Source organism: Lactuca serriola, chromosome 3, assembly GCF_051521515.1.
Source record: "Lactuca serriola cultivar US96UC23 chromosome 3, Lser_US96UC23_V15, whole genome shotgun sequence".
NCBI lineage: Eukaryota > Viridiplantae > Streptophyta > Magnoliopsida > Asterales > Asteraceae > Lactuca > Lactuca serriola.
This window is the reverse complement of record NC_136410.1, coordinates 287,929,060-287,952,996: the sequence shown is the minus strand read 5'-3', so window position 1 is coordinate 287,952,996 and position 23,937 is coordinate 287,929,060. Positions and strand designations below refer to the sequence as shown.

At 35.7% G+C, this 23,937-nt stretch overlaps 2 protein-coding genes across 2 annotated transcripts; one reads left to right on the top strand and one right to left on the bottom strand.

The window, feature by feature from the left end:
* Nucleotides 1-1,184: 1,184 nt before the first annotated feature.
* Nucleotides 1,185-3,353, top strand: CRR4 (Pentatricopeptide repeat (PPR) superfamily protein). The gene has a single exon (XM_079032308.1). It carries the CDS (start codon nucleotides 1,248-1,250, stop codon nucleotides 3,183-3,185), a length of 1,938 nt encoding a protein of 645 aa, XP_078888434.1. The 5' UTR covers nucleotides 1,185-1,247; the 3' UTR covers nucleotides 3,186-3,353.
* Nucleotides 3,354-6,580: 3,227 nt separating this feature from the next.
* On the bottom strand, nucleotides 6,581-10,734 carry LOC145094048 (protein CLAVATA3 INSENSITIVE RECEPTOR KINASE 6-like). The gene is made up of 4 exons (XM_079032307.1): nucleotides 10,128-10,734; nucleotides 8,703-8,963; nucleotides 7,679-8,548; nucleotides 6,581-7,249 (listed from the first exon to the last, which is right to left on the bottom strand). The coding sequence occupies exons 1-4, from the start codon at nucleotides 10,585-10,587 to the stop codon at nucleotides 6,759-6,761; spliced, it is 2,082 nt and encodes a 693-aa protein (XP_078888433.1). The 5' UTR covers nucleotides 10,588-10,734; the 3' UTR covers nucleotides 6,581-6,758.
* Between the last annotated feature and the right edge of the window lie 13,203 nt (nucleotides 10,735-23,937).

Sequence of the window (23,937 nt, the reverse complement as noted above, 5' to 3'; positions counted from 1 at the left end):
TAATACATGACTATTTATAGGGAAAAGACAAGTCTTGGGCTTTTAACCTAGAATTCATCAAAGGGGCCCATTGTCATCATCCATGGAGTGCTTTGAAACCCTATAGATTGGTTGAGCCCCAATCGTGTTGATATCCTTTGCTATGAAAAAGTCATTCGTCTCAATCTTCCCCCTGGCGAAGCCCTCATTATTTATGGTGATAAACTCAGCTCAAACCTTCGTATCATTTCATGCATTCAAGCCTAGAAATATCTGCGAAAAGAGTGTCATGCATTCCTAGCCCATGTCGTTATTGAGAAGCAAAAATTTAAAGACTTCGAGAGCATCCCTGAAGTCTGCAACTTTCTGGATGTCTTCCCCGAAGATCTTCCCGGAATCCCTCCCGAGCGCCAAGTCGAGTTCCGTATCGACTTAATCCCCGGAGCTACGCATGTAGCTAAATCCCCATACTGTCTAGCGCCGACAGAAATGCAAGAGTTATCCAACCAACTCAATGAACTACTCAACAAGGAATTCATCAGACCAAGTTCCTCACCCTGAGGAGTCTCGGTCTTGTTTGTGAAGAAGAAAGATGGATCCTTTCGGATGTGCATAAATTATCGTGAACTGAACAAGCTTACCATCAAAAACCGTTATCCCTTACCCAAAATCAATGACCTATTCGATCAACTTCAAGGAGCCGGCTATTTCTCAAAGATAGACCTGAGATCAGGATACCACCAATTGCGAGTCCATGAGAATGATGTTCCCAAGACAACATTCCGAACTCGCTATGATCACTACGAGTTTGTGGTAATGCCCTTTGGTCTAACCAATGCACCGGCAATATTCATGGATCTAATGAATCGGGTGTGCCGCCTTTTCCTAAACAAGTTCGTAATCATGTTGAAACTGGTCATTTTTCTAAATCTTGATAAAGTTGGTCATTTCGGATTTATTGTTTCATTTCTAATAATAATTTTTGTAAATATCTCCCGTCATGAACTTAGTTATGATAATTTCTCATAATGCATAATCGATTTGCAAAATGTAGTACTTTTATACATTGGAATGCATATCGAGTTATCGACTAAAATGACAATCGTCGTAAAATACCTAAAAAGCAAATGAAGAATGCCGTGCATGTTTGATTTGTACTACATGCATCGAAAGTGGTACACGGCCTAACTAATAACTACCTTAACGAATTGCAGATAAATCTTGCTACTGGATTCAACCAAACACTTTCCGGTGACGCAAACCTTCCGATGCTAACCTGCGTCAATTCAAACCAGCAGCCATGGAATTCGACACTCCCTACACTTATTCATCTCCCAAACTGCAAAACCCAATTCGATATAAACCAAATCCATGCTCGATTACTAACAACCGGATTCATCAAAAACTCTTATCTAACTACGAAACTAATCCTCAATTTTGCTTCTTCACCACACACTCCCCTAATCCAATTCGCTCGCCATATCTTTTTCTCGCATTCGATTCCGCGGAGCTCAAAAATGAAGGACCCTTTTGTTTGGAATGCCATAATCAAAACCTTTTCACATGGGGATGACCCAAAACAAGCTGTTTTTGTTTTGGGCTTGATGCTTCAGAACAGGGCTTGTGTCGACAAGTTCTCGTTTTCGTTGGTTTTGAAAGCGTGTTCACGGATGGGGTTGATTAGAGAAGGAATGCAGGTTCATGGGTTTTTGATAAAGATTGGACTTACAAGTGATTTGTATTTACAAAATTGCTTAATTTCTATGTACGTTAGAGGCGGTTGTGTTGAGTTTGCGCGTCAATTGTTCGATAGAATGCCCGAGAGGGATTCAATTAGTTTTAATTCGATGATAGATGGATACGTTAAGTGCGGGATGATAACATCAGCGCGTGAATTGTTTGATTCCTTGCCATCGCAGATGAAGAATTTAAGGTCTTGGAATTGTATGATTAGTGGATATGCGGTTGTGGAAGATGGTTTTAGCCTCGCTTGGGAGTTGTTCGACGAAATGCCTGAGAGAGACATGGTTTCATGGAACTTGATGATTCGTTGCTGCATAAAGAGCGGGAAGATTGATTTAGCACGTACACTCTTCGACAGAATGCCAGAAAAAGACGTCATCAGCTGGGCTAAACTGATAGATGGGTATGCAAAACTGGGCAACATTAACACTGCTCGACACCTGTTCGATGAAATGCCTCAACGAGACATAATCTCATGTAACGTCATAATGGCTGGATATTTACAAAACGGAGGTTCTTTAGAAGCCTTAAACATCTTCCACAACATAATGAGTGACAACAATCTCACTCCTGATGACACCACTTTTTCACTCGCCCTTTCTGCAATCGCACAATTAGGGTGTGCCCATGAAGGTATCACTATCCATACATATATAAACAACAAAGGTCTTAAATTAGAAGGAAAACTCGGGGTTGCACTCATAGACATGTATTCAAAATCAGGCATGATAGAAACCGCTATGCATGTTTTTGAAACCCTAAAACAAAAAAACATTGATCATTATAATGCCATGATTGGTGGTTTAGGCATCCATGGATTTGGGAAACAAGCTTTCAATATGTTTCTTGAAATCCAAACACTTAACCTAAAACCAGACGCGATCACATATCTAAATGTTCTAAACGCGTGTGCTCATTCGGGATTACTAAAAGAAGGTGTTATGTGCTTCAAAATCATGACAAGACACCATAAAATGGAGCCAGAAATCCAACATTTTGGTTGCTTAATTGACATATTTGCCCGTGCAGGGAAAATAAAAGAGGCCATGGGTATTATAGACCAAATGCCCTTTGAGCCAAATGGTGTGATGTGGCGAGCTTTGTTTAGCGCGTGTAAGAATCTTGAAAATACCATAGACACAAAAATTCCAATCTTGAAGGATGAAATCATGATGGATTGTTATGATTCAAGTAATTATATCTTGTTATCTAACATTTATGCACAATTTGGGATGTGGGATTTTGTTAGAAAGGTGAGGGGAATGATGAAAGTAAGGAAAATAAAGAAAGTTCCCGGGAGAAGTTGGATAGAACTTGATGGAACTTTTCATGAATTTTTTGTGGGAGATGGGTGTCATCCACAAGTTGAAGAGATTTATTCGGTGTTGGATAATTGGTCTCATGTTAAATCTTTCGGGTTAGAGTCGAAATTTGAATCTGATTTGTTCCTGATTGGTAGCTAGATTTGAATATAACTAGTTTTGTGTATTTTGTATAGGCTTAAATGCAAGAAATAGTAATGTACTTTTATATATTTGTGTATTATAGTATCTTACTTTTGTTTCTTTCTATTGTAGAATTATATATATTTTTCCCTATTAGGGCTTTATACTTTTATTATTTTTCTATGACATTTAGATGGCATTGATATAATTGGGCATATTTTTCAAAGTACAATGTTGTAATAGGAAGAAACGAAAGTAAGTATATAAGTGTAATTGGGTTCGATTGTTTTTAGAGGTGATCGGGTTACGAGCCCTCGGAAAAAGTTTTTTCATACTTTTTCCTTTTTTTTAACCAAGACGATGGAGATTAAAGACAATCACTTTTAAATTTCATGCTTTTTTCCTTTTCGTTCTTTATAATCAAATAAAATAAATTCTTTTTAGTTGGTTAAGAAAAGCGTTACAAATTTTATAACCCCCAAAGCGTGGTTTGACCCCAATGGAATATTCATAATAAAAGTTGTCTTGTGCAAAGTGACAAAAATGAGAAAGTTTGCATGTATAATAAACATTTATACCATTTGCGTTTGATACTTTTGGTTTCCTAACATTAGAGACTTTCGTCAATAGAGTCCAATTGGTCATGCATAACCGTGTTATGATTCCAAGATCTATGGACGTAGTTTTCAAAAGAATTAAGGCTTGTTTGGTTGTGAGAAACTGTTTTAAGTCTTTTTGGAAAAGTTTTTAGAAACAAGAGTGGAGTTTTTATTTTCAGTTTTCAATAGAAAATATAGAAAACATGTTTGGTTAAAACTGATTGAATTTTTATTTTTCGTTTTAAAAAACTAGAAAACGTGTTTGGATATGTATATTCTAGCATTTTTTGATTTTTGTTACTTCAAATAATACAGTAGTTAACATATTTGAATATAAAATGAAACAAAAATTTTATATATGAAAAATACAAATGTCACAAAAAAAGAGTCAAGGTGAATGAATAAACTAAGCACATGAAACCACACTATCCCAAGGGAGGTAAAGTCTTGTTGTGCCATGTTCTAGTTTTACTAAAAGCAATTAGAAAACTTGTTCAGTTTTGTTACAATTTGTCAAGCCGAGTCTGTTGGTCGGTCGTTCTATATGACGCTACCTTATTGCTACCATGCTTGTCATTTTGGCCTATCTCTAACTCGATATAATATTTTTTTGAACTTACATCAAATATCTAAAATATCATCCAATAAAAAAAAAAATTAATGAAGTTTATGCATCAAAACCGTATCACAAATAGTCATGATGGTGGTTAATGATCAAAAGCAAGGCTCTAAATGGCATGAGGCGTGGGTTTCACGGCAATGTCAAACCTAAGTCATGACGAGTTATGACGTTTTCCAAAACGTAATCATTTAATTATAGAATAATATCAAATATATCAAGTTTTTAGAAGTATTATATTATCATTTAGTAAAATAACATGATGTTATGGCACGTATGTATAAATTGATAGTAGACACATGTGATGTGTATGTATATATAGTTAAATAATGGCCAATAATTGTCCCTGTATATGTTATAAAACTTAAGTTTTTATAGAACAGAATTATTCATACATGATTAGGTATAGCTAAAATTTATGTAATTAAATCATCAACATGGAATTATAAAACATAAACACCTTTTACTTTTTGCTAAATCAATTAACATATTTTTAAAGTCCCAATGGATTCTTGATTGCTAATGAGAAAAGGACAAGAGTTTACAAGCATCTAGCCTCTTTATTCATCAAATCCTATATTTTGCTACTTTTTATAGACCTTTTAGGTAGTTTGTCCTTTTTAGGGTTAAAAAAAAATATTTTAGCTAAAAATAAAATATATTTATAAGTTGTATGGTTCGAATTTATTTTTTTTGAGTTTCGCTTAATTGTAGATACATCTATGTCATATCTCAAATTCCAAATATGTCATAGACACCTTTTATGTTGTTCGGTCCAATTTTTTTTTCTTAACAATGATAATAACAAATTGATAATTTTTAAAAATAAATGTCTTCAAGACTTTACAAGGTTTTATATTTTTATTAAACTATCTTTTAACAAATTGATAATTTTTAAACTATTCGCCTAGAGCAAAACTATTTTGAATTTAAAAAAACGACAGTCTTTTTCAAAATACTTAATGACTATTTTTTTTCTTAATAAGAGGTGGAAGACATTGTATCGTCATCTGATATAAAAAACACACAGATTAAGAAAAACATTAATTACCACTAACTTTATATAATAAAATGACAGTTTTGTCCTTAGTTTGCATGTATTGTTCATTTATTTTTAGAAGTGGACTATTATTTTGGAACAAACAAAAAAGGAAAAATGGACTATAATTTTGAGACGGAGGGATTATATATCTATAGATTCTTATTACCGATTGCATAAGAAATGATAATGTTAACATCTCACAAATGATATAAACACCATGCAAAGAGTTAGGGGTGTCGAATGGGTAAAATTTTCGGGTTTTTGGTAGAACGGGTCGGGTAAAACAGGTATTTCCTTAAGAAAATAATACCCGATACCCGACCTATATTATAATTCGGGTTTCGGGTATTCGGGTTTGAGGTCGGGTCGGGTAATTATCGGGTATACCCGAAAATTTCTTAAATGACACTTATTGATATTTTTTCTTACATGTTGGTTGGTTTAATAAAAAATTGGGTAGGAAAATATTTCATACAATTAACAAGTACATTTATAATAACAATACAAATCATTATAATATGTTATGTACTTTTTTTAATTCCATTACGTGCGATAAAGAAAAACTGAGAATTGTGATGACGGTTCAGGACTTCAGCTTCAGCGTCGTATTCCTATTGCAAGTTTGCGTCGACTGTCGAGCCGTCGTTCATAAGAAGGAAACGAATAGTTTTGTTTTATTTGAAGTGTGCATACATGATTGCATTGTATATTTGATATTATTTAAAAAACGAATTCAGGTATACCCGAAAATAAATATTCATACCTAAAACCCGACCTATATTATTATCGGGTTAACCTATTACCCAAATGTTCATACCCGTTATCCGTTCGACCCGACCCATTCTACCCGAATTCGGAACGGGTGGGATGGGTAGAACGGGTTTCGGGTTTTTTCGACAAGCCTACAAAGAGTTATCAATTTGCTTTTATTAGAAAAATCAAATCCACAAAGAGGCTTAATAAGTTATCAATTTGCTTTTATTAGAAAAATCAAATCCACAAAAGGCTTAATATTTTTTAATTCTGGCGACAGAATGCCTCAAAATATGGTCATTTTAGCAATTCGTACTCTTTACTTTATTAATCTTGATATCACACAACATAAACATATTAGAAACAAAGTTCCAACTCTAAACAAGGTCATTATAAAGACTTGTCACTAATATGGGTTTGAGAATTTCATCTCTAAAAATGAAAACATCAAATTTCAGTCAAAGTCAAACCACAATTAAACCTACAAATCCTAAACAAACCCAGATTGCGTAATCCAGAACATACACTAAAACAACTACTTAACTAATTCGAGTGAGGAACTCGAACCTAATATCGATTTACAAATCAAGGGGTAGAACCGACATTTTACTTAATTCTTGCACCACAGCCCCAATCACCGGCCTTGATTCTGGACACTCATGAGTACAAATCAACGCAATTTTCCCAACCAAAACCGCCTCAACTTCCGAAAACTTCCCATCAAGATTCACATCCATGAAATCTTCCAACTTTTCCAATTCTGCCCCTTGCCTAATCAATGAACCGATTTTACTTTTTCCCGATATGATTTGAAAAATTAGGATACCGAAGGCGTAGACGTCGCTTTTTTCAGTGAATTTTCCAGTTGTTGTGTATTCGGGAGCTAGGTATCCCATGGCTGCACTTGCTTTGAGAGTTGAAAAGACGATATCGTCCGCAAGTAGTTTATGGAGGCCGGATCCAGCGAGGAGTGGCGCGTGGTGTTGATCGATGAGGATTTTTTCGGCGGATATGTTTTGGTGAACAAGAGCCGGTTTTTTTCCTTTGATCGCGTGTAGATACTCGATACCTAAATAAATACAAGAAGAATTAGCAATTATTTTTCATTTATTTGTTTATTATAATATAAGACTCCACTTGTATTGCTTCTGATATTTTCAGAATTATTTTTCATATTTAGGCATCATTTGTACTTTGAAAAAGCCACCTAGTTAATTATAGCATTGCATTTTCAACTTCTTTCTTATTACTACAGTTATTAGAACACTGTACTTTGAAAATTCCACTTAATTATAGCAATGAAAAATGCTTTGTACTTAATTAGTTAAATTTTCAAAATACAATGTTGGTATAGAAAGAAATGCAAGTACGATTCTATAAAAACAAAGGATAGAAAGCACATTGCTATTTCTTCATTTAACCTTTCTATTAAAGGGTTAAATGCAAGAAAAAAAACATACTTAAAGTAACCTTTTATTAAAAGAGATTAAAAACTAACCTTTAGCAATGCCTTTAATTATCGAGAACCGAGTTGACCAATCAAGAACATTTCCATTTCCCGAATTGCCCTTCACATCAAGATACCTCAACAAATTCCCCTTAGCCACATAATCATAAATCAAAAAACATTCACCCCTTCCTTTCGAACAACAAAAACCTCGTAACCTCAAAAGATTCTCATGTTTCAACGAGGTTAAAATCCTTAATCCCTTCAAAAACTCCGATTCATCGTTTTTACAACTCGTTTTCGCTATCCTTTTAATAGCAACAACCGATCCATCCCTCAAAATCCCTCTATAAGTAGCCGAAAAACTACTCTTCCCTAACAAATTCGAATCCGAAAAAAACCGAGTCGCGGATTCCACATCATCCACATTGAAAACATAACTTTCAAGAACTTCCGACAAAACCCCACTTCCGGTTTGACTTTTTGACATCGGGTCCCACCCTGTTGAGTACTCGAGGCTTATAAGAGGGGACCCACTTTTCCGGTTGCCGGATTCTTTGATCTGATAATGATCGGTGCTTATCCGGCTATCGGAGGTTTCAAAAGCGGTTCCAATTCTTTGTTTTCTCCGGCGATACCAAATGAAAGAGAATATTCCGGCGATCAATAGCATGGTGGAGAGAATGGCTCCGAGTAAGGCCGCTAGACCGGAGTTTGTTGACTTTGACCGAGATGTGGTTATGTTTGCAGATTGTGGGATGGCTTTTGGTTCAACTCCTTTTGATTGTGGTCCAAATGGTTCGGGTTTGTTTGGGTTTTCGGGACCATAAGAAGAGTTGCAAAGTTTTAGATCGGGAAAACCGGATCCACATAACTCGGTGTTGTTTGAGTATTGAAATCCTTGATCGAGTTTCTTCAAAACTTCAAAAAAAATTGGAGGAAAATAAGCATAAGTTGATAATGACTAAATTTGAAAAAGAAATGAAAGTATATAATGTTGCAATAGATGAAAACATGTTGCAATTTCTTGCATTTAATGAACCACTAAAGTTTATGAACAAGAAAGTGAAATTACCTAAAGGGACATTGCCCGAAAGTGTATTATTTCGTACATCTAACACCATCAACAAGGGGGCATCGGCTAGTTTCATTGGAATTGAGCCAAAAAGGCGATTGAAACTTAAATCCAATCTCTCTAAAGTCCCCAAATTTCCAAGTGCAGCAGGAATTGCACCCGTGAGTTGGTTGTATTGAACAGCAAGAACATTGAGTTTTTTCAAAGAGCCAAGTTGTGTAGGCAAGCTTCCACTCAATTGGTTGTAGCATAATTGCAAAACTATAGAAAGAAATAATACAAAAACAATATTAGAAAAACGTTACATTGTTCGATCAAATAAAGTTTTTCTTCATTTATACCATATTTACTTTATGGAGATGGGACCCACTTCTATTATGAATAATGAGATCCAGATGAATAGTTTTGTTCATAAAAAAATGACCCTTTATCAAGTGGACAAATTATGTTGAATATTAAACCATAAGATCTAGTAACACGCGACAACATTTTGTTGGAATCAAGAAACCACATGAATGATTCTTGATTTTTTTATCTTAGAGCCAAAACACAACTGTTAAGAAATTTTCTTTTTAGCCCTCAAAGAACCACACATTTTACTAGATGTTTTTTTTTCAGATATAAAATTTCAAACCTAGAGTAATGCTGGTTTAGAGACTTGTACATTATGTATTGAGACTTGTACTATGCTTTAGGAATTTATGAATTTCCTTCTTACCCTAAAAGAACCACACATTAGTAGATAACATGTGGTAATTCTTTTTTCAGATAAAATATTTCCTAAGCCAGAGTAGTGATGCTGTAAGAGTTGTACATTATGTCATGAGGCTTGTACTATGCTTTTTGGATTTGGGAATTTCTGCTAAAGGCTAGCCCAACATTGATTATTTCTTCCTTTCATCATACTAGTTGTCTTGAATGAATGATGCCCATTTGCAGAAACTTTATACACAAACATATTATTACACATCATTAATTGTAAACAAATGTCTAAAATCCAAAATTATATTACAATTTCAGTTTATGTATAGATGCGTTAATAAAGCTTGGATCTTTATAATGGAAAATGAAGAAAAATAAAAACCTTTGACTAAATGATATACCCACTTGCAAAAACATTGAATGCTACACCCACAAGATATAACTCTCATTGAGTTGCAAATAAATGTCTAAAGTCCTTGTTATGTATGGATGCAATAATAAAGTTTGAATTTTTTGAATAAAAAAATATAAATATATATAAAAAGAATACTTAATTAAATCATATGCAGCACACGTGCTATAGCATCTCTTAATTGCAAATAAATGTCTAAAATCCAAATAAAAATTACAGGAAGACCACATTTTAAGTACATGTAAAGATGAATTAATCAAGTTAAACTATTTTATAGCTGGAAAATTGAAGAAAACCCCATAAAAACTAACCTCGAAGATTCTCCATTTTCTCAAACTCAGGAGGAATTTCTCCAGAAAGATTATTAACATTCAGATACAAATCGGTAAGCTGAGTCAACTCAGCAATCTCTTTAGGGATTTCACCATTCAAACCATTGAAATGCAGGTACAACCCAGACAAGCTTTTAAGCTGACCAATTTCAGGAGGTATTTGACCAAAAAGCCCTTTACCCTGAAGAGAAATATTCATCACTTGACCTAATTCGTCACAAGCAACACCCTCAAATGTTCCATCACAGTAAGAAGCTGCATCTGGGGACCAAGAAGTTAGGGTTTCGCCATTTGGGTCTAAAATCGACTTGATTTTGATGAGGATTGAGAGTTCTGAAGTGGGTTTTTCTTCATTTTTAGCTAGGGTTTGTAACGTGTGAGCGAAAAGAAGAACAAGAAGAATGGTAGAGATGGATGGAAGGAGAGAGAAGGTTTTCATGGTGTTTTTTTGGGGGAAAGATTTGTTGTTTTTGGGTTTGAACTTTGGAAATGAAGGGAAGAAGGGAATGAGTGTGGTTTTTGAGAGAGAATTTGAAATGTTTAGCCGAGAAACTGACAAAAGTCACATGGGAAGTCACACACGGAGTAAATCCACAAATCTTCACAAGATTAAAACGGCATTGTCGTTTGAGTTCAAATTAGTTACGGTTTAGCCCTTCAACTATGAATATACATCGCATTAAGTCCATGTGTTATTGGTATTTTGGTTGTTGCATTCCCCAAAGTTATGGTTTAGCCCTTCAACTATTAATATATATCATATTAAGTCCCTATGTTATTTGGTTGGTGCATTCCCCAAAGTTCTTGGAAGTATAAGCTTGGCTATGTTTAACAAATTATATAAAAATCTAACTGAATTGATAAAAAATAATGTTTAATAAAAGAAATTAACTAATAAATTAGTTAAAAATATAAAATGTCAAATAAAAACATTTAAATAATAATTTAATAGTAAAAACAAACATTCAATACAATATGGATTACATGTTTTTAAAACTTTTCGAGTATTTGGTTGGAAGTACATGTTCAGATTGATCATCAAAACACAAATACAATTAACCAAGGTTGTTAAGATTGAGATCTTACCTAAAATCGTTTTACAATTTGCAAGCTCGTATTCGTAAGATTGGATCGGGATCATAAAATTCTATCAAAATGAACGCATACTCAAATGTGTTTGTAAAGTCTTGGGTGTGAAGTATACATTATAACTTAATATTGATTAAGACGTTAGTAGTGAAATCAACTTTAACTTCTTAAGCATACACCATAATTTTTGTTGTTGCAAACAGTAAAAATTAAGAAGAAAACATCTTAATTAGAAAAAAATCATTGTATCATGTACAACAAAAGACATAAGATCATAAATAGATTATTGCGAGTATGATCTACCTGATTTGAAATGGAATGATGAAATAGTGATGCTCTATGAGACTTTTTTCAACTTGTCATGCTCTATTTCAAGTTAAATAGACAAATTATTGAAACATGACTATATAAAAAACTAAAGAGGTGAGATCCGGATCGTAGTGAGATCGAGATCGTTTTTCTCGCGTATGATCTTAAAATCATTGGATTTTAAAATCAAGATCAAGATTTTAACAACCATACAAATAATTTTATTATTTATTATTTTAAAAATTAAAAGATGATTGATTGGTATTTCGGCTTTTATTACTCACACTCCTAAATAAGGTGGATGATTGATTCGTACTCGTTAGTGATGTCATGGGTTAAGGTGGGTGATTGATTCGTACTGGTTAGTGATGTGATGTGTTTTAATAAATGTGATTGGGATAGTTTATATTGTATTTTCAATATAAATTAAAATATCTCTCTTGTAACAACTTGTTAAGGTGTCTCTTATATATATATATATATATATATATATATATATATATATATATATATATATATATATATATATATATACTAGCCGTTTACCCGCGCAAAGCGACGAATGCGGATCAACAAAATGACATAAAAAATTTGTTAAACAAAATGACGAACAGATAGAGATTTCTTATACCTGGGCTAGGATTAAACGTAAGACATTTTTGGGCTTATTCGATTTTAATAGAAAGAAAAACAAAGGAGGAGGTAGCGAGCATGAGAGAGAACCAAGGTTTTGCGGTCAATGACAAGGCATTCATGATAGACGAATGCTAGATCAATGTGCCTCTTCCAGTTTATATGAAATGTTTATAACGTGTACATCGTATTAGACCAATTCAAATGGATATGAAGAACACTTGGTAAACTTTGACCCATTCAAAATCTTATTGTAGCACCTGGTTCCTGGTATGTAAGATTATCTAAGTATTTGGTATTATTGGCCTGGGACTCGGCGAGTTGGAGGCCCGACTCGCCGAGTAGAGACAAGACTTGGGACGCGGTTAAGTTGGCGACTCGGCGAGTCCGCGCTGTCTGATGAAACCCTAATTTCCACGGGTTTGCACCCTATTTAAACGACCATTTGCGCCCCAACTCCGCCCCCTTCACCCTCAGAAGCCCTCCATACGTCCTATCCCTTGTTCTTGTGAGTTTGAGGCTTATTAGTGTGTTTTCCTTGAAGATTTTGAGAAGGAAGAGGAGTAAATCAAGAGGAAGGGAAGGAAGCCAAGCATCTCTGTGTTCTCTCAGTAATTTCTTTGAGGTATAACTCCTTTTCCCTCTGTTTCTATGCTTATTACTCCATTAAAGTCCCTCTTGAACCATGTCCCAAGCTTGGTTGTGCATTGTTGGTTGATTCAAGTTGTTAGCCTTTAGATCTAGACCCCCATTCAGTCCCTGGAGCTTGGATCTACTGCCTTTATGGAGTCATATTGCACACAAGCCCTAGATCTACCCCTTTTGGTGCACTTTAAGCCTTAGAACCTTTATTGGTGATGATCTACACGTAAAGTTGGAAACTTTACGTGTAAACCAGGCCCTAAGAGCCCAGATCTATGATTGGCATGGACTAGATTCGAGCAAAATCACGTATATGGCTTTTTCATGAATCAGACTCGGCGAGTCGCTCGTCTGACTCGGCGAGTCTGGTCGCGAGTCTCCGAGTTTGTCCCCTTTTCATTGTGTCGAGTTGAAGTAGTGAGTCCTGGGTGGACTCGGTGAGTTGGTAGCCGAACTCACCCATCGGCGAGTCAACGCCCTGACTCGGCGAGTTCAAGGCAATCTTCTTAGATCAAGATCAGACTCGGCGAGTTGTTCATACAACTCGGCGAGTCACAGCATAAATTGTTCATCAGATGAAGATGAACTCGGCGAGTTGTTCATACAACTCGGTGAGTAGGATGAAGGACTTGGATCTCAGTTTGGAAGGAGAATTCGTCAAGTCAACTCCCAACTCGACAAGTAGAGACGGGATGCATGACAGTTGATTGGGTAAGGACTCGGCGAGTTGGGGAGTCAACTCAGCGAGTCGGGTCAACTGAAAGATGACTCTGGCTTTGACTTTTAACTTGATCAAGGGTAAAATGGTCAATTTACCCGACAGTCAGTTAGCGGTGCTTGATTGAGTGTTTTGTGGGAATTATAGCCGGAGGATTTCCGGAGCAGCAGCAACAACAGACAGTCAATTCCCACACAGGCCAGCAGCTATTTTGAGGTAAGTTTCCTTTCCAGTAGGAACGGGTCTAAGGCACCAAGGCCGACCCGTGTAGACGAGATGTTAGTACTAGAGTGTGGGCCGAGCCTGTATCTCTTGGTTTAGTCAAGTATGATATATGTGTCGGTATGATAGAGTTGTCTATACTTGTTTTCTGTGTGATACTTGTATATTATGAGTTAGCGGTTGAGTGTGGGCAAGGCCCGTATCTCTCCGAGAGTGGAGTGTGGGCTAGGCCCATATCTCCCAGATAGTAGAGTGTGGGCGAGGCCCGTATCTCCCGGATATTGAAGTGTGGGCAGGGCCCGTATCTTCACAAGTGTGGGCGAGGCCCGTATTGTTGGATTAGTGTTTAAGTCCATAACTATTTTGGTATGTACTTGACCCGATGGTGCATGGTCCTTTTGGGTTGCCTTCACCAAATCAACTTGATAGGATGAATTATGGAGAGAAAGGATTAAATATGATTTATTATGGGAATAATATATTAAAGGAGAAATCATATTGTTTAATTAATATTAGTCAAGAATTAATTGGTAATTAGTTTTGTGACTAAAAGAGATTAATTAAACTTAAGGGACTGGAATTGTAATTATAAGATAATTGCAATTTGGGCCATGGATTGCCTTATATTATAAGGTGGACGAATTCTATGGGGGAAGCCCATATGAAATCGTCCAAGGCCTTAAGGAAAGGGCTCCATGGGTTGCTTAGGGCTTAAGCATCCAAATTAGGGTTTCCATGTTAGATAACCCTAATTGCCTCACTATATATAGATCCCTTAAGGACCAAAAATGTGGACAAGCAACCTTCTAGGGTTTTACACGTTTTTGGGCAGCCTCTAACCTCTCTCCTCTTCATCCTCTTGCTTATGGTGTTTGTGAGCCATTAGAGGAGTGACACTTGTGACTCTAAGCCTTCCAAAGTCAATTAAAGGAGGAATTGGGATTGTTATTACTACATAACAATCAAGGTAATATCTTAAACCTAATTATATGTTAATATCGATTTCCATATGCTAGAATTAGGGTTTATAGCCTTGGATAACTTGCATGTACAATAGAGAAACCTAGATCCAAGCATTAGGGTTTGTATGAGCACATAGGATGTTCTTAGGACCAAAACCCATCAGTGGTATCAGAGCCTAGACAGGTTTCTATTGTATTGATGCTTGATATGTTTAAAAAATTCGATTTTTGGGTTTCTGGAGGCTGGACTCGCCGAGTCCATAGATGAACTCGCCGAGTCCATGCAGACTCGACGAGTCCATGCTTGACTCGACGAGTCAACTCGTCAGATGGAGCATATCTCGGGATTTCTTGTTGTTTTTGCTTTGGGATAATTACCTTATCACATTAGATCAATATAAATCCGATTTTATGATATATTTGACTATATTCTTGATCTAATTGAAGATATTTATCAATTAATAAAATATTTGTTTCCTTATGTGATAATTGGTTAATTATTTTGATTAAATTGATAAATTATTTTGCAAAAAAATCATTAAATAAATCAAATATGGATAATTATGTGATTAAATGTTAATTTTAGATTATTTGTTATTTGATCCTTGTGTTATGAAATGTTTCATATTTTCCCCTTTAGGTTTTATAGTTTAAACTTGAACCCAATAGTTTTGTTGTTTTGAAATTTAAATAGTTAAAACCTTAATGTGTTGAAATGTTTCAAAACTTGCCCTCAAGTTTTGGAATTTAAAAGTTGATTAAAAGTTTAATTAGGAATGTTAAATTCTAAAAACCCTAGTATTGTTTGAAAAGTTCAAATTACACCCTTATGGTTTTATTAATTAATTAAGGAGTATAATTAAAAGAGGTTTAATAAATCCATAAAAGTTTAGGTTTAAAATTTAATTGAATTAAAAGTATAATTGTTAAATTTGACCACCTAATATTTTAAAAGTGTAAAATACACCCTATACTATATATATATATATATATATATATATATATATATATATATATATATATATATATATATAAAACATTAAAAGTCTAACATTATATATATGTATGAGTAAAAGTCAGTCTTACCGTTAGTAGGCCTCATTCACGAAGCTGGTCTATAAGGGGTGTTTAAGGAAATTGCCTATAAAATGGCGATTGAATGGGTATCCACTCTTACCCACCGCACTCTTGACTAGTGGAGGGTCGTTAGCCGAACGGGTAGGATAGGACGAAACCTTCCATTATAAGTATGATGAATTATTAAAGTAACTAAATGTTTTCATAAAATTCCCAATCTTAGTTACTTAGGTAAAAGTGAATTGATGCAATTCCATGAAATTACACTTTGTGCCCTTGCAAAGACGTTAGTGGAGCGTGTGTGGTTTACCGGCACACTAAATGGTTCTAAGCAAAGGTAGCAAAGGGTGACTCAATGTTTGTCATAGTTCGGTGGAGCGTGTGTGGTTTAACGGCACATCGAACAGGTGACTGTAACATGTGAGGGCACCATGTAAGTTTGCATGGTTATTCACACCCGCTTTGTGATCCTCGGCGTCCCAGTCACAAACGAGAGGGGCATATCGAGATTTAAACATGCCATTGAAATGTTCAATGAATCTCATAAGATCTAGGAGTTTTCATAGATTTAAAACTTAAATTTCCTTTTCGTTTATCATGGTGGAAATTAGTGAATCGTCATTCACTTACCTTCAAATGTTCTGCAATTTGGGTTACGGCATCCCTCTCCCGAGTTGTAGAATATTGTGTTGGGTCCTAGCCTTAGTATCTCATTTGGGTGATTTACTAAGGACTCAATCAATCAACTAACCTGAATTCGTTTTCTCCCGTATTGTAGATGTCAAAGTTCGAGAACTATGGTTTTCCCAAATCCCGTGGAACAAGCATTCCACATGAAGATGATATTCCACGATTCGATCGAGGAACAAGAGATCATACTTCACTTCCTCCTCCTCCTCAAATTATTCTCCCTAACCCACAAGTTCAAAGGCTTGAAAAGTTCAAGATCACTCAATCCCTTTTGGCAAGTAAACATAAAGAAGGAAAGTCGGTGTGTGCATACGTCCTAGGGATGAAGTCACACATTGATAGGTTAAGAATGTTGGGATCCATTGTCTGTGAGGAAATGGCTGTTGATTGGGTTCTTCAGTCACTTCCTAACTCATATAGTGAGTTCGTAAGAGAGTACTATATGATGAACCGCGACGTGACCCTTATAGATCTCACATATATGCTTATTGCTACTGAATCAGCAATGGTTTGGCGCAATAGAAAAGCAAAGTTGATTGGTGAATCTGTCTTCAAGACCTCTATGGATATAGACAATGGCAACGAAAGACATGCTATGATCGAAAAGTTTGATCATAAGAGAAAGGCAATGTCTGAAGTAGTTCCATGTCCTGTTCCAAGAGAGTCAATCAGCTTTTATTTCCAAGAGAAAGGGCATTGGAGACGAAGCTGCCCCATTTACCTAAGAGATCTAAGATATGGGAGAGTCGAAACGTATGGCTCTAATATAGGTAAAATCCATTAACTAACTCTTTTAAGCTTCTATTCTATATTCTTAATACATAATGTGATAAGATCACAATTGATGTTTTGTATTATCGAAGAAAAGAAATAAAGCTTAAAGGAAGAAGTGAGCAGAATCTAACCGTGAAGGAATGGATTTCGATCGCATTTCTCGAAGATTAGATTCTTGAGCTACTACTTAGAGTTAGAATTAGATAGCTAAGAAAGATGTATTAGCATAGTTTTTCAATGAATTGCATTGTAAGGACAAAATATTTTCCACAATAAAAAATAAATTTTGATTTTATATTATTTATTTATCCTTGCAATGGCGTATATGAAAAATTGATGTTTGAATATTAGCAATAATGGATTTGGTTCTTATTATGTTATTTATGGAAAGTTGAGAATTTACCAAATAGGGAGAGTTTCTCATCGCCCAAGTTTCAATTGGACATAAACTTGGAATCATGCAACTTGGTTGCACGATGAATGAGAAATTTCGTATTTAGAAATTAGACTAATTCATTGACAAAGTGTCAAGTGAAGGACTAGGAGACCGAGCACACAAAGTTGCGTGTTCACCATAAGAGTAACAAGATATTCGTCATGGTTTACTGAAAGTTTAGTAAATATGATTACACTTATAAGATTAAGTGTAATTCAGAATTGATTAAAAAGGTTTAAATCAATAGTAGAACGAATAAGAAGAATCAAGTAGGCAGAAAGATAAAAGTTTCTCCATTCTAAGAAGAAGGGAGAGTACCTTTTATGCTTTATGATAGGTCTTAATGATTAAGAACCATATCTCAATTGATCCTCTAAGTGAGTCTTAGTACAATTGTATGTTTAAGAAGAGGAATCAAGGATTGAAGAAATGGTTAAATCAAGAAGTCTATCGTACATCGTTCCAATAACAAGTCTTAAAGTTAAGATTGTGATAATGAGTGACAAGTATTAAGAAGGTTTGTAACATTCATCAAATGTGGAAAGTTGTGATGTCTTGGATAAGACAAAGACCAACTAAGACCAATTTATGAAGTGTTTTGATAAAAACTACACTAACTCTTGAATATTTGTTTGTCAAGAAATGTTTTGACAAGAGAATCTTATATGTCAAGGAGTAAGTGGGAGTCTTAATGGTCTTGAAAGGTTACAAGAACAAATCAAATAAACCTTATCGATCATCACTAGCACACGAGTTGAGGTTTACAACCTATCGTGTTGACATTATTTTGTTTCTGTGCCAATCCAATCGAGTTAATTATGCATTTGAGTCCTATGAGTTCTCATTTGAATGCATAAAAGGCAAGGACCTTAATCAATGGAAAGTACACTGATAAGAAAAGGTGAGCTGCTTAACTACTTGGAAGACATGGTGGGCAGCTGTGCTACCATAAGGCAAGAAATCAAGATTAAGAAAGTTCGATCCATATGAGTTTGAATTTGTCGTAAACCTTGGTTTTGACAAATTCACATGGATAGGAACAAATACACCATTTAAATCTAAGTGTCATAAGATTTCCTCCTTCATGAAAATGATTGTGAGGAAATGCTTTCACTAAGAAAGATTTTAAGAAGATAGTGATTGTAAAATTGCATTCTCGAATTCGATTATGGTTACGGTATCCCTTTCCATAATTTGAATTGTGAGGTTTGGCAATTAGTCTTAATTGTTTAGACATGCGTATGAACTATCTAAGGCAAAGGTGTATAAGTTCAAGAAGCTTTGATAAAAGATTATCAAAGCATTAAGTATTAGAAACATGGACTTAAGAAATTCAATATGTATTGTTTTTCTGAAAGTTAAGATGTTTATGAATACATGTCGAAGCTAGTGGGAGCATAAGTATTATGTTTTATAGTAATCATCATGATAGTGGGAGCATAAAAGTTATGATTGTATGATTATTATGGAAAGTATTGCAAGTTGGCAATATTAATTATAGAAAACAAAAGTTATATCTTACAAAGTCGTAAGGGTTGAATAGTTGTTTTGCTATAATTAAGGGAGAGAATATTATGCTTCATTTCAAATCTAAAGGATTAGGTTGAGAAATGTTAATAAAATTTAGTCAAAGGTACATAGTGTGTTCTTAAAATTTCGATTATGATTACGGCATTCCTCTTCACAATTCGAATTTTGAGAACATAGCAAATAAAACATTGTGTGTCGTATCCCATACGTTTCGGGTATAGGATCGATTGCAAATGCTTTAATGTTTGACCATTCTAAAATTTTCCAAATGTCTAGCGCATTTAGAGGGAAAAAGGACTAGAATCGGTTTGGACTAAAATAATTAAACAACTATCAAAGGACAATCCAAGTTCGACGAGGATTGGTTGCTTGTGAGTAGTTGGAAGCATGGTATTGAATGGACTATATCGACATTATTATGAATATAAAAGATTCTATTAAGAATGAGTTGTCATATGGAAAATATGGAAGCGTGTCCATATTGGGAATTGAATATTGAACATTTATGACTAGATTAGAAACTTTTATGCAAAAGGATGTTCAAAGAATGTACTTTGAGTGAGAGACATCATATCTAAGGAATTGTCTTGTAACAATCTCCAATAGAGGACTTTGTAATATCATTGGCAATAGTCTTTGTGACTTTGGTGCAGTGACATTACAAAAGTATCATTGCATAAAATTGTTAGAATCTAGCATATTCTATAAGTGGCAAGAATTTGATATTCTTACACTTATGAAAAAGGATTTAGAGTTGTGAAATGAGAATGATTGGAAATGTGTTCAATGTGATCTATTTCACAAAGTAAGAACCATAGGTAAACATTGTGTGCATGCTAGGAGCATGGGACAAGTGTTGTATTTCAAGTAAGAAGTTGATTAACCGAAACGACAAATAATGAGTAATCGATATGGAGATAAATAAAAGGTGTTTTATTTATGCTCAAAGGGTTGAGGCCATATGGGATTAGTATTATTCTTGTGTTTCACATTTGCATATTTTGACTTCTTGAATAATTTAATTGGTTAAGAACAGTCAAATTATTCGAATGGGCCACAGTCATTCATATGTTGGAAGTAGATATGAATGAAGACTGTCGTGAATTGGTGTGTGGATTGTTTAAAAGAGTATTAGACATAAGAAAATGTTTGCTGCAACGTTCATGAGTGCTTATGAATATGATTTGAGCATTGGATTAAACCCACGCTCACTTGGATCACTCCATGGATTGTATCACGAGTGATTGGTGAGACGATAACATCTTATATTCTTGAAACCGAGATGTGTGAGTTGTATCTTGCAAATCGGTTGCACATTGATAATATGTAAACGCACTAGTAACTTGGTGTTATAAAACATATTGTTGTGTGTAATTCGGTGAGTGAGTGCAAGCAAGCATTGTATCAAAGTTTATCTGTTCCTTTTATCTAAAGTAGGATAAAAGTGATATCTTTGGGCCCCTCGATGGTTTAGTGATGACAAACGTAAATACTCGGCCGGGCTATGGCTAATTTGATTTGTTCAATTAGTCATTCGTCATAAATCGGAATTCGAGAAATAGTACAAAGAGAATGATTTGAAATCATATCTCATATGATATCTAGAATGGAGGAATATATGATCCCTTATCTAAGGACACGCGTATCTGATAGGATCAGAGTTGACAGCGGCTTTGGAAAGCTACGATTGCAGATCAGGATCTAAAGTCATACGCATAATAGTTATTAGACTTATCCAAGTGGGAGACTGTTGGATTAGTGTCTAAGTCCATAACTATTTTGGTATGTACTTGACCCGATGGTGCATGGTCCTTTTGGGTTGCCTTCACCAAAGCAACTTGATAGGATGAATTATGGAGAGAAAAGATTAAATATGATTTATTATGGGAATAATATATTAAAGGAGAAATCATATTGTTTAATTAATATTAGTCAAGAATTAATTGGTAATTAGTTTTGTGACTAAAAGAGATTAATTAAACTTAAGGGACTGGAATTGTAATTATAAGATAATTGCAATTTGGGCCATGGATTGCCTTATATTATAAGGTGGACGAATTCTATGGGGGAAGCCCATATGAAATCGTCCAAGGCCTTAAGGAAAGGGCTCCATGGGTTGCTTAGGGCTTAAGCATCCAAATTAGGGTTTCCATGTTAGATAACCCTAATTGCCTCACTATATATAGATCCCTTAAGGACCAAAAACGTGGACAAGCAACCTTCTAGGGTTTTACACGTTTTTGGGCAGCCTCTAACCTCTCTCCTCTTCATCCTCTTGCTTATGGTGTTTGTGAGCCATTAGAGGAGTGACACTTGTGACTCTAAGCCTTCCAAAGTCAATTAAAGGAGGAACTGGGATTGTTATTACTACATAACAATCAAGGTAATATCTTAAACCTAATTATATGTTAATATCGATTTCCATATGCTAGAATTAGGGTTTATAGCCTTGGATAACTTGCATGTACAATAGAGAAACCTAGATCCAAGCATTAGGGTTTGTATGAGCACATAGGACGTTCTTAGGACCAAAATCCATCACGTATCTCCCGGCTAGCGAAGTGTGGGAAAGGCCCGTATCTTCACAAGTGTGGGCGAGGCCCGTATCTCCCGGCTAGCGAAGTGTGGGTAGGGCCCGTATCTTCCCGAGTGTGGGCGAGGCCCGTAACTCCTAGCTGAATGTTGTTTGTTATATGCTTGCATGGTATGAGGTATTATGGGGGAACTCACTAAGCTTTGTGCTTACAGTTTACATTTTTTGTTTCAGGTACCTCTTCATCGAAGGGGAAGGAGCTGGCGCGGTAGCGGCACATCATGCACACACACTGGTTTTCGCATTTACGAGAGTTCTCTGGGATTTATACTCTGATATTTCGATTGGTTGTATAATCTGGCTTTTAGACATGGTAAACGTTGTGATGTGGTTTGATCAAACAATGTTTTTAATTATTAATGTTTTCTAAAGTAATGTTTTAAAAACAAAATTTTTGGATGTGAAAATTGGGTCGTTACAAGTTGGTATCAGAGCCCTGGTTTGAGGGATTCAGACACACCTTTGGGGGGTGTCTGAACTCAAATCGAGGGGTCAAAAGATTTTGAAAAAGAAAACGTTTTCTAAAAGGTCAAGTAAAGTATTTTAAGAAGGACTTGGATATCAGTTTGGAAGGAGAACTCGTCGAGTTGTTCATACAACTCGGTGAGTAGGATGAAGGACTTGGATATCAGTTTGGAAGGAGAACTCGTCGAGTCAACGCCCAACTCGACGAGTAGAGACGGGATGCAGGACAGTTGATTGGGTAAGGACTCGGCGAGTTGGGGAGCCAACTCGGCGAGTCGGGTCAACTGAAAGATGACCCTGGCTTTGACTTTTAACTTGATCAAGGGTAAAATGGTCAATTTACCTGAGAGTCAGTTAGCGGTGTTTAATTGAGTGTTTTGTGGGAATTATAGCCGGAGGATTTCCGGAGCAGCAGCAACAATAGACAGTCAATTCCCACACAGGCCAGCAACTATTTTGAGGTGAGTTTCCTTTCCAGTAGGAACGGGTCTAAGGCACCAAGGCCGACCCGTGTAGACGAGATGTTAGTACTACAGTGTGGTCCAAGCCCGTATCTCTTGGTTTAGTCAAGTATGATATATGTGTCGGTATGATAGAGTTGTCTATACTTGTTGTCTGTGTGATACTTGTATATTATGAGTTAGCGGTTGAGTGTGGGCAAGCCCCGTATCTCTCCGAGAGTGGAGTGTGGGCTAGGCCCGTATCTCCCAGATAGTAGAGTGTGGGCGAGGCCCGTATCTCCTGGCTAGCGAAGTGTGGGCAGGGCCTGTATCTTCACAAGTGTGGGCAGGGCCCGTATCTTCACAAGTGTGGGCGAGGCCCGTATCTCCCGGCTAGCGAAGTGTGGGTAGGGCCTGTATCTTCCCCAGTGTGGGCGAGGCCCGTAACTCCTAGCTGAATGTTGTTTGTTATATGCATGCATGGTATGAGGTATTATGGGGGAACTCACTAAGCTTTGTGCTTACAGTTTACAGTTTTGGTTTCAGGTACCTCTTCATCGAAGGGGAAGGAGCTGGCGCGGTAGCGGCACATCATGCACACACACTGGTTTCCGCCTTTACGAGAGTTCTCTGGGATTTATACTCTGATATTTCGATTGGTTGTATGATCTGGCTTTTAGACATGGTAAACGTTGTAATGTGGTTTGATCAAACAATTTTTTTAATTATTAATGTTTTCTAAAGTAATGTTTTAAAAACGAAATTTTTGGATGTGAAAATTGGGTCGTTACACTTATCGTCATCTTATTTGACTTTTTTATTATTATTGACAGATTCAGTATTTAGCGATTCAATTGGATATGAGGAACACTTGGTTAAAGTTTGACCCATTCAAAATCTTATCATTATCATCTTATTTGACTTTTTCATAAATGTTGACCGGATAAGATTTAGTATTTACCGATTCAATTGGATATGAGGAACACTTGGTCAAACTTTGACCCATTCAAAATCTTATCATCATCATCTTATTTGACTTTTTCATAAGTGTTGACCGGATAAGATTTAGTATTTACCGATTCAATTGGATATGAGGAACACTTGGTCAAACTTTGACCCATTCAAAATCTTATCATCATCATCTTATTTGACTTTTTCATATTTAACTCATTCAATTTGAAGATAAGCTTAGAAGACCTATTCAAAATT

Coding starts and splice junctions, on each gene's coding strand:
- CRR4 (XM_079032308.1), top strand. CDS start 1,248: ATGCTAACCTGCGTCAATTCAAACCAGCAGCCATGGAATTCGACACTC.
- LOC145094048 (XM_079032307.1), bottom strand. CDS start 10,587: ATGAAAACCTTCTCTCTCCTTCCATCCATCTCTACCATTCTTCTTGTT. Junction 8,549..8,702: donor TTCGGGCAATGTCCCTTTAG/GTAATTTCACTT, acceptor TTTTTTTTGAAG/TTTTGAAGAAACTCGATCAA. Junction 7,250..7,678: donor AATTAAAGGCATTGCTAAAG/GTTAGTTTTTAA, acceptor GTATTTATTTAG/GTATCGAGTATCTACACGCG.